Source organism: Opisthocomus hoazin, chromosome 1 (assembly GCF_030867145.1).
Source record: "Opisthocomus hoazin isolate bOpiHoa1 chromosome 1, bOpiHoa1.hap1, whole genome shotgun sequence".
Lineage (NCBI taxonomy): Eukaryota > Metazoa > Chordata > Aves > Opisthocomiformes > Opisthocomidae > Opisthocomus > Opisthocomus hoazin.
Window position 1 is genome coordinate 105,300,475 of NC_134414.1, and position 11,754 is coordinate 105,312,228.

The 11,754-nt window shown below is 41.6% G+C and overlaps 1 protein-coding gene across 2 annotated transcripts in view; it reads right to left on the minus strand.

Moving 5' to 3' along the window:
- SH3BGR (SH3 domain binding glutamate rich protein) overlaps positions 1–10,961 on the minus strand; it is a 28,520-nt gene extending 17,559 nt beyond the window's left edge. Inside the window, exons 1-2 of one of the 2 annotated variants that reach the window (XM_075431854.1) lie at positions 10,753–10,961; positions 4,858–5,043 (exon numbers count right to left, since the gene is read on the minus strand). In XM_075431854.1, the coding sequence (XP_075287969.1) occupies positions 4,858–5,043; positions 10,753–10,797 (231 nt within the window). In that variant the 5' untranslated portion in view covers positions 10,798–10,961. The remainder of the gene's footprint in view (positions 1–4,857; positions 5,044–10,752) is intronic. The other variant, XM_009932648.2, reaches the window with a different exon arrangement.
- Positions 10,962–11,754: the final 793 nt, after the last annotated feature.

An 11,754-nucleotide genomic window follows, 5' to 3' on the forward strand; every position in this document is an offset into this window, starting at 1 on the left:
AACGAGCCCTGCTGAAAATATTTTCCCCATCTTTCCTACAGGCCCCCTTCAGGTACTGCAAGGCTGCTATAACGTCTCCCCGCAGCCTTCTCTTCTCCAGAAGACACGTCTTGCTAGTTCCTCCCCAGAGGAAAAGCAGCAGATGGCAAGTGTACTAAAAATCTCCAGACACGTAGCCTTGTAGATAACCAGACCTGAGGGCACAAGCAAGACATGTGAATGACCAGATAAACTCCTTATCAGAAAAGGATACAGCCTTCTATCATATCAGGTAGTCCGTGGGAACTGATGGTGTACAATGACATCCCACAGTAAATGTGGTATCTTACAGCAAGTGGGAGGTCACTTACTTTGCTTATACTGAGGAGCAAGCTATTATGTATTTAGCATGGGATAAAAGCATGACTACAGTGACCATGCAATAGTTTTTGTATTGTATATTTGCACTCTTACTTTCCTAACGGTGACTTGTTCACATCTCCATTCACTGAATGACTGAAGACAATTGTTCCTAACGCAGGCACTAAGAAAAATGAGCAGTAACAATTTATTTCAGGTAAGCAATAATATTATATTTGTATGAGAAGACATAAATAGTGCAGGCAGAGGGTAGTGAAGTCATTTGTCTTTGGAAATAGTCTTTGAAAAATAGTGAAATGTATTTTTTAAAAAACAATATTCTGTGAGTTTTTCTGTATGATATGAGTGCATATGCACATATACACTCTACGCTATCATCCTTTGTATGGCCACTGTGGAAATGCCAGACAGCAAAACAGCAAACTCCAGCTGGGCATCAGCGGAAAGTTCTTCCCCACACAAGTGGTAGGGCACCAGGTCAGCGTGCACAGAGAGGGCATGGAAACGCCATCCCTGGAGACTTCTGAAACTCAGATGGCCAAAGCCCCAAGCAACATAAGCTAACTTTAAAGCTATCCCTGCTTTGAGCCACAGGCTGGACTACAGACCTCCAGAGGTCCCTATGGTTTCTGTATATTTGAATTTAGCAGTTATATGAATCATCAGATAAAAACCTTACCTAATAATTTAGAGATTCTTTACATAAATATGTACATGGGTGTTTTATTCTATGGATTTCAGTTTACAGAGAAAAACATAAATTTCAGTTTACAGAGAAAACCAGAAGTTCACATTCCATTTCTTTCCTAGTTTTCTGGGGGTTTTTGTTAAGCAAAAGCAAAGGCAAGAGCAACAGATTGCTCAATATATTTACAAAGTGACACAGATGCAGACATCTGTCTAGACACAAGCAAAGAAGCAGCTTAAGAAAAAGATCAAATAAAAACATAATTGCCAACACTGATGGATTAGAAGGGATACTCGAAATTGGTGCTATAGCCAGGCTTACAAAATGAATCCATTTCTAATCTGTTTCTTCAAGTGGCAATACCAAGGATTTGAAAGAAAAATAAGATTCAAGCTATTTATAAGATAATCTTTAGCTTCTCTGACCTCACAAAAAAAGCTGCTCACAGTTGTATTTTCATAAATGCATCCATAAGAAACCTCCATTTTACAGTACAAGTTAGGAAGTGAAGCAGCTCCTCAGGGTCAGCCAGAAGATGTAGATACTTTTACTTATCAACAGAAAAGGAGATTAGCAACAGGACTGCATTTACTTGCTCGTTATGTCAGTCTGTTCCAGCACATAAAGGAAGCCTCCTCACCTGTCCCTAGTATCCCCTCTTTCCTCACCCCACCCCCAAAATTTCACTGAACTGGGAAACGGATAAGATCTCAAAGGACCATTTCTCCAAGGCAGGAACCACTACACTATTCCTGATAGGTGTTTCTCCAACCCTTTAATGAGATAATGAGACAATCTCCTGAAAACAATGTATTTTTTTCTGACATCTGACTTCAACCTTCTTTGCTGCATTTTTTGCTCATTAATTCTTGTTCCACCTCCATTGGGTGTGGAGCAGAACATATTTTGCAAAATACTAGAACCACAGGATAATTCAACTGGGAAGAGACCTCAGGAGACCGTTTAGTCCAACCTTCTGCTCAAAGCAGGGTCAATACTGAAATCAGACCAATAATTAATTCATTTTTGCTGCAGCCCTTAAAATATTTAAAGGCTGTCATGTGTCTCTCCAAAATCCTCTTTCTCAGGGTGAAGAAGGACATCTTTTATCTCTAATTTTCATCTCCCAAGGCAGTGCTCCCAGGCCAGCATGCTGCTAATGCATATACACATGCACATGCGTGAATGGGAGCCAAGCATACAGGACAATTGATAGGAAGGGAGGTGAGGGAAAAGAGCGATCTCAGAAAGGACAATGAGCAGAAATGAAATCTAACAAGTTTGACCTAAAAACAAAGGACTACCTGAGAATGAGAAAAGAAAAAAGTTGGTAGGAAGGAGAAAGTGTCTTACAAAAAAGAGGTGTGAGGAGCTTGACTTGTTTAGTGTAGCAAAATGAAGATTAATGGAAAATATTATTCCCATCTACAAATACATTTGACTAGAGCTGTTTAAGCTAAAGGGTGATTTTGGCATACCAGGAAATGGGTATAAACTGGCTGCATATACCCAGGCTACAAATTCGAGGGTTTCCAGATGCCACGAGACTGAGGCCCTTGAAGACTGTACTAACAAAAGCAACATATTTTAAAGGGACTTTCATGAATTCAGGATACTGGACTGGAGTCTATGACTCAGACAGACCTTTGCAATTCTCACCCCTATTTTCAATAAAGTGGCTGAGGACAAAGTAGGTGGGACACAGGGGAAGAATTAAGATACATCATGTAAACCTTAAACAGCGTAAAACAGTTCTGGATTTCAGAACGATGGGTCTGTTGGACCTGCACAGGTTATGCAGGGAAGTAGAATGCAAATCCCCAGCTTTATATTGTAGACATGTTACAGAAGACATCGTGTCACTGGGAGGAATTTTGCACCAGTCTGCCAGCCCCTGGCCGTGTTCTCAACCAGCCTACATAATCCCCCTTCACCCTCACTGTGCAGCTCCCTCAAGGCACCTTCCCCTGAGGAGAAGGATAAGGCTCATGTACTGATACGGATCTCCTTACCTTATTTATTTGGAAATAATGAGGCTATAAATTAATCTTTGTTATGAACCCACTGGGATCATTAGCTATGAGCTTTGACAGCTGGGTACATTAGAATTCTGGAGACTTTCAGACTAATTGTAAATTTTATTTAGTCTTTATATCAGTAGCTGGAACTGCTTTCTGGACCCCTTCCCACCTGGAGGTGTCTTTTCAAAGGACTCTTACTTAACTTAAAGTTATTTCAAGATGTAGATTATTTGGCTTCCTTAAATAGCTTCAGACATGGAATAAAAACTGTGTATTTATCATTTACTGGCAAGGCTGACTAGCTGCAAAACTTTGTAAGGCAATTACTCTTTAATTCAGTATGTAACCTCTCTGGGGAATACCAGAAATATTTATTGCAACATTGTCTGCCACAAAATCCAGAGTACGCTATATCAAATTATACTTTTTATTGGTGCAGATTGGATGTTGAAATGCACATGAACTCCAACCTGCCAAGCTCTTTTTTAAGATTCCTATGAGAAAATGAGGAAACAGTTGCACTCTGTTATTCATGCTAGCAACTTCTGCTCTGAGAGCACTGTAGTTAATTCTGAAAACTTAGTGGCATGCAAATCCCTTCTCTCTCAAAGCAACCGTTGCAGTAGTTCACACTGGATTTGTGGAGTAACATAAAACTGGGCTCACTATGTGATCTGCGTTTCAGAGTACTTTGCAAGTTCATTTCAGTGATCATATCAGAGTACTTTCCAGACTACGTATTTCCATCCAGACTGAGAAAAAAACTGTCTCAGATAACTCTTTTGATTCATGATCCTAATATTCATGCTGGTACAGTATTATCTATCACTGATCTGAACAAACTTTCTCAAGAGAAACAATCTGTTACAGCATGTGCAAAAATATAAAAGCATCTAATGCGTGTTACAATTCCCGTTATGAAGAGCTGGGTATTTATTGAATAAGCAATAAAATTTCAATAACTCAAAACACATACTAGAACTACTGAAGTCAACTATAATTCCTGTTTATTTATATAACACACTGGAAAAGAAAGATTCCTGTTCACAGCCCCTGGTGCCTCAGGTTTACTTGACTTCCTAGCAGCCCAGATGAGTCGGTGTCAAACAGAGAAAATATCAGCACTCACCATGCAAAATTAACTGAAAGTTCAAGAAGCAAAATGCAATACAGCCAGAGACAGCAGATCAGCCTTGCTGTGAACCCCACTAATCTTGAGTACCTCAGTACTGTCAAGCCACATAACCGAGCATTTACTACTCCAAGCACAGCTGAGCCATGCTCATAGCCTACATTTGGTTATCCTGAGACATTGAGTGAAGCAGCCAAAGCGTCACCGAGACTGTACTGCCTTTGGTCTTCAGGAGCTGAAGTGCGAGTGCAGGCAGAGAGCCAACAGCAGGACAACTTGTGAGTGATCTACACAGCAGGAGGTAGGAGAATGTGAAAGGAAAACACGGAGCTCCTCACAGGCGGCCAACCCCACGCCTTGCAGCGAGCTCTGGGTCCCACATAGGCTCTGGGTCTGCAGGGGATAACCCATACAGCCTGTTAAGCAGAGTTTCGCTAGTCAGTTTTCCCTCCGTGTATATTTTTCTCTTAAAAAGGAATAATCTTTTGTTTCATTGCTTTTCCATGCCTGAAAAATGCTTTCTAGGAATTGTTCTTTCAAAGTGAATCTCAAATTGTCTTAAGGAATTCGTTTGACACTTCCTACTAACGGAAAAAAGCCCCTTTCTGTGAAAGAAGACTCTCTGAAGGTATTTAAATTTCCGAACAGCTTCTTACCCCACAGTACCGCTCCTCATTGAAGATCTGTGGAGGGAGGGGAATTCCATTTTGAGGCTTTTTTTCTCCCGGGACATTCTCTCTCATCCATTTCCTGTTGTCTTCATCACCTGCTATGTCCATTTGCTGAAAGTCAATCTTGTTGGCCTCTAAAAAGCCCACTACTTCTTGCTGTTTCTTTTTGATCTGGTTAGGAAAGAGGAAAAACGAAATTCATTCTTTAAAAATAATTTATTTTCCTAAAAGCAATTGTTATTACAGGCAGAACTAATGTAAGTATATGAAGTTGGATCCACTACTCTAGTAGCCCCCAAAATTTTTGAAGCTGAGATTCAACACTGCTGCTCAGCACCCAGAGCACCGCCGTTACTTCCCCCACAGCTTCCTTCCTCCCTCCCTGGAAGCAGTGATACCTCCATCTAAGAAATGGGGCTCAGCAGAAAGCCTCCTACTCTGTTCCCGTATCTGTGAGCGTGGTGGGCGGATACCTAAGGCAATCCTGCCTAGACTGAGCACAGGCCTGAGAACGTACATATTCTCCTGAACACGTCAGTGTCCCGTTTTTCATACTCCTTACATAGGACAAGCAGCTTTCCGTGAGCCACGTGTTTCTCTCTGTTCGTGTTCTTTAATGCTAGGCATAATTAAGTATGAGTGAAAGCTCAATGAAAATCCAGTACAGCTTAACTCCTGGGCTTGAATATTTCCCACGTTACAGAATGGTGTTCCAGTTGGACCACGAAGAACTTATTACATACAAACAAAGCATGTTATATGCAGCTTCTGTGCCAGCTAAAATTCAGTCATAGCCCTTACTCTCTTTGACGCTAGTTCCCTATAGACCTAGGATGCAGGCATCAAGCTTATAACCCGTCCCTTTATTTTGAAGATGTAATACTCACTATACTTCTCTACTAAAGGAATGCTACTCCTAAGCAATATTTAAAGGACTTCCCCATTTTGTTTATGTTTAACTTGTCTAAGAGCTGCAAGGCCAAACTTTAGCCCAGAAGTACTGCAGCATTTGAAGCAAGCATTGTTTGGACTGATCCATACGTATTCTCTGAACCTGCTCTTCAGTCGCAGACAGCTAAATCACTACCTAGTACAATCATGTTCCAGATGCGACTCACTTCTCCTCCCAATTATGCTACTCCATGCAGCAAGTTAGCGTCCTATAGAGACAGTAGCTAGAATGATGTATCAAGGTAATTTTTACATACAAGCCATCATATGATTTGAAACCATGCCTTCCACAAGTCAGACATCTGAACAACTGAATTTAAAGCGACACCAAGCTAGTGTAAATCAGTCTGAGACAGACAATGAGACAAAAAATAATTCACAGATTATGTATTTTGATAATCTTATAAACCTCAAAAGCTGAAATAGAGTGATACCCTATTATATTGGAAGAATGAATTTTCATGGCTAAGGATAAAATTTCCTTTTCTTGTTTAAATAACAAAGTACGTATCTATACAGCTATACTTGCTTATAAAAAATAACAAACATAAAATGCTCTACATTTTTATGACAACAACAGAGGTTTATGGTGAGCTAAAAAAAGTACATCACTTGAATGGAAACACTAATCCAAAGTGTTCAAAAGCCATGCAGTTGGCAGATCTCAAAGGTGCTTATTTATATTTCTCTTTTCATTTTTTAAACAGAGGTTATTTTCTTAATGGCTAGTTAGCTGCACAGTTATTTGCTGAACACATTCGTGTGGCAGAAAGGATTGCTTCAGGGACGCTTCATTGGAGGATGTGGCAGGATAATGTTTGTATAAATGGTTAATAAAATCTGTGTGAGCCAGTAACTAAGAGTTTCACCACATGCTCTGAAAGCCAGTGTACTCAAGTGCTGTCAGCTGCAATTTCAGCGTCAGCTTGTCTGTTTGGACACAGACACTGAAGTAGATACAGCTCCTGGAATAGCTATCCCAGACGGATGGTGCCTCTGAGGAGATAATGGAAACAGAGCTGTAGATCCTGTGCTCCCTTACTTATGGCTGTAGTTATAACTTCTAGAATTAAACCTGGATAAACAATTTTTCTTCAGCTTGAGGTTCGTAATACGCAGGAGGCTCAGACACCACAAGGACTGAAAGCAAAAATTAGGAGAGGTTTGTGTGAAAAATGAATGCTGAGGAAAACCAAAAATCTACATGCAATTATGCCTGCATAAGGAAAAGGCAAGATAAACTATGCAGAAGATGTACTATGTCTTCAGGCTTACAATTCCTAGGGTTTAGGCAGAGCAAAAGACTCAGGACACATGCTAAGCATGACACCGTAAAGCAAACCTCTGCTGTGACCGGCACCAGGTAGCTGGGCAACCAAAAGCATCTCTGCAGCAAACAGGGTTCAGAGAGGGAAATCTTCCAGGATGTAACAACGCAGAGGACATGCAAAGGTTTTCCCAGAATAGATAAGATTGCAGGAGCTTGTTTGTGCCCTCACTTGTTTCTGATGGCATGGGAAGAATTCAGATTACTTGGGCATAGGTTGCCTGGAAAGTGGTGGTGAGCAGGATATTATTTCATCAACGTCACTTTCCATTTCAACAAAGCTTAAATTCCACCATCCCTAGCTGCTAGTCCCTTAAAATAAGAAAAAACTGGTCTAAAGAAACATTATCTAGCTAGAGTGTAAGAGCTACAGATAATACTAGTTTCACCTGATGCATAAATAAATGTTATCTACATCTTCACAATCCAGAGCATTCGTATCGACCAGCTGCCTATGGCAGAGGCGAACAGTACATAGTCAACAACTTGCAGCAAGAGGAACATCAGTGTGAGTAGGCAGAGTTGCTGTACCTTCTGGTTCTAACACCGCATGGACAACCTATTCCTGATAATTATTCTTATTTATCACACTCTAACCTCTGATTTGACTTGAACTTGATCTGAAATTTGAGCTCAGGTTTATATGTGGCTAGATTCAGAGTCATGGATGACCCTATATTTTAGAGGACTTAATGCAAATAGTCTACATTTTCCTCAGTCTTTCTGAGACCTACGGATTTGAAGTTGGGCAAGTTTATAAAATGTCACCAAAAATGCTGTGAATTAAAGGATTTCAGAGGTGCCCTAACCATCAGGAGCAGTAAGCACACTTGGAAGACTACCTCTGTGTAAGACACGAGCCCCCCTTCTCCCATGATTCATGGTACCTTCGAACCTTGCAGGATATTACCCATTTCTAAGCACCTCTGTGGCTAGTAACAAAATGATTTTTTTTTACTGCTTGCTTCAAGCCAAGCGTTTAGTACTTTTTAGTGCTATAAATAAGAGTCTCCACTTCTGCTTGCCTTAATGACTAGTTCAATATCAGCTAAGTTTGGAGCAGAAAGCTAATAAAGCTGAAATTATTCAAAATAAATTTCTGAATCAATGAGGGGAAAAATACAGACTGCAGATTTGCCCTAGAGCCACAGTGAATGATACCATTCAAGCATCTGATCCAGAGCATCAGAATGTTACTTGTTTCACTGCATTCACTTTTAAAAAGTCATTATTAACATGATAACCAGTTGCAATTAGTAGTGCGACTGTGTAGTACATAGAATAGAAACTTTTTTCATTCTTTACCAATGATCCTTTGCTGAGTTACACCACAGCAGGCTGGACCCATCTTATTTTGAAATTCGAAATTAACAACGCTCATTTGATGGAGATCAGCCACACTGAAGAGAGCACCAGTGCTACTAGGACAATTTTGACTTCCAATTTAAGCTCTTTAGGGATTAAATTCATTCTTCTCAGGAAGAGCTGTACAAGGCTGATACAAAATCTATTTTAACAGGATTTTAGTGATATATTGGGGTTTGTGCTGGCTCCTTGCATGCATTTTATTTGATATATATCAAAACTCCTTAAAGGTTCATTGAAAGGATCCTTTCCATCCATTTTAATCAGAAAAATGTGGAAAACTATGCCAGCCGAACATTGTGTTTACTTGGCATTGCAATTATGTATCAGTAATCTGAATACTTCTGAGATTGCTACAGCTACACATACACCCAACACACCAGAAATGAGGAAATACAGAGGCATGTTGCGGTGTAGAGATGCCCTACCCTTCCATCCAGTACATGCCTGGGATCTCACTAACAGCTTTTGTGGGCTGCTAACATACAGGGGAGATGATTGGCATAAATAAGCCTAAATCCTATTACATTTCTCTGGCATTAGCTGTATTTCTTAGCAGTAATAAACCACAGCAGCAATGCTTAACAGCTCAAAATGGCTGGATAGAGCTCGCATGTTGTTCGGTGTTCAGTGTAGTGTACACATCCCTTCCCTTCACTGCAGCCCAAGAGGAAAGGAGTTGGTTGGAGCTTCTAGCTGGGAGGAGATACCAGGAATTTGTATAGCACAGGAAAGGTCTTGGTTCAGCTAGTGCTAAATATATGATATGCTTAGTTTTAGTTGCATAAGTGATCTCTGAATGTCAGCATTTAATCAAAGCACTCACACAACCGCCTTGCTGAACTACAGCCCCAGTCCTGCAGCTGGAGTGGCAGCAGTTTGTGCCTGAGCCACATGAAACGATGGTGGCCCCAACGCACTGGTACTGAATATCTGCATTGGGATTTCAGTCACTGTCACAACTTTCCCCAGAAAACGGATGAGTAGCAAAGGAGGCAGGGACGACGCTTCTTTGGTCAACCAAAGGAGACCACAACAGGAGACCAAACAGGAGCGAAAAGACTGCCAATGCACAGCATGTGGTAATTTATCAAGCTACTTGAGCAGTAACAGCTAGATTACAAATTACCAGAGCTGCAGTTTCCAACCCCCTCTTCTTTCTTTCCCTTGCATCTGCAGTTTCTTATAAAAAAAAGAATGCTAAAATGTCAATAGTAAATTTAGAGTGTCAGGCTTAGTGATGGGCTGGCGGACAAGCTGATCAGAGAACTGCAAAGTTCCTCAGCCGTATTCCAATCTGAATTTTAGTGAATGACCCCCGCTTCATTTTCTAGAGATGATGGTCCCATGACCCGGGGGTGGTTTTTGAAGCTTTTCAACTCTGGAAGCTTCTTAAAGACACGCAGCTGGTGTCAGACAGACAGAGATGTAGTTACAGCTATGTGCAAGCACCAGCCAGTTTGTTTAGCCATGTCACTGGGAGTGAGTGACTGCCAAAGGAAAGCTGCAATCTGAGCTCATCTAGGAACTGGATATAAAAGGAAACAGTCCTTTCCCGGTTCCCACCTCCCACGGACTTCCAACCTCCCCACTATTCACATGCCCTTCCTTTCAGCTGGTACACTATGGTGACAGCTACAGCAGTAGATCTCAATATTAAAAATCATCAGTATAGCATTTCAACAGACACACCCCAAACAAAACCCCAAACGCAAGGAAAAACAAAAAAAACCACCAAAAATCTAGGGAAAGGGAGGAGGGGTGGGGAAGAATTTTTTTCGGCATAACTTTATTCAGCTTACTTTGGCTCCAGGCTCTTTTCCTAGATAGAGTTCCCCTTTTGCAGAGCAGCATCCTAAAGTCTCTTTTAAAAATAAACACTTTAATTTCTACTGTAAACAATCTACCTTAGCTTCTGTGCAAACACAATATCCACTTCTTCCTTCTTCAGTGAATATATATTGCATGTACTTTTTCAAACAGAAGTAAATCTATTAAACGACAGATAATTTACATGTAAATGCTACACCTGTAGTAAAACCTCACATGCAAGCAAGCCTGTATTAATAGGAATTCTCTACATCTTCAGTAACTTTCAAGAATAAGGTGCACAATGCAGAATGGAAGAAATCCAGTGCTGTTTTCTCCATGCAAAGTCAGGTTGTCCTGGGATCTTCTAGGCTAATTTACCAACCTGATCCCAGCAGGAAGAGGAGTGTGTTAAACGAGATACCTACCGCTGTAGACCCCGAAGATGTGGCTACAAAGACTTTGATCACCATGTTGACAGCGATGAAAATGAATCAGCAGAACACGCCTGATATCCACAAGTCACCACAGCTCCAAGAGGAAGCCAAGCGTTCTGCAGCTCCTGGGCTAACCCCGCTCCTAAAAGGATGCCCCACCCCAGCAATCCAGCAGCTTTTGCCTCTACCTCTCCCCGGGCTCCCGGGTTTTCCCACTCCATTGGCTCTTAGGTATTTTGGGACAGGGAGCCAGCAGAGGATTGGTTCGTAAGAGGAGCCATAGCAAGAGGTTTGCACCTGCCCCTGGCCTTATTGCATTAGATTGACAGGGTGGCAGTCCAAAAAAGGGAAAGGAGAGTAGTGCACCAATGAGACAGGCCTGGAGAAATATTTGGGAGAGGGGGAAGGGACAAGTGAGAAGGGAGAAGGGACAGAGAGCAGACAACTCAGCGCTGGGGGCGATCACTAAGCTGGCGAGCAATGTTAAATGTTGCACTGGCACTGTCACAGCCACCTCCTGCATAAAAGGGCTTGCACTTTCCCTGACCACAGCCAGGAGGCTGCCGAGTTGTAGCCGCCGGAGGAAGGGGAGGGCAAGGGGAGCATAGATGCAGAAGTAATTATAGCAGAGATCATATTGAAATAAGCCTCGGTTACAAACGGTCTCAGCTCTAAAGATCATCATCCACACTGCAGGGCTCAGGGACTTCTCTGAAATAAACACGTGTCAGTACACTTCGTGGTACTGAGGAGGGTGATTTGGCTGATTCTGTGTATCCAGAAACTATTGTTGTATTTTCTCCTTCTTTTTGCATCACCAGTGAAAATTTCCAGGGCACAAGGTGTAAGAGGAGATCCAGAATACTAGGTAAAAAATATCCCATTCTACTGTGTTACCCAGGATGCTCTTTTTTCCATCTTGTCATTGCCTCCTACCCCAGAGATGGTCACAATCCAGTGGCTGCCTGCACATATTTGCTTAAGGAAGTCTCT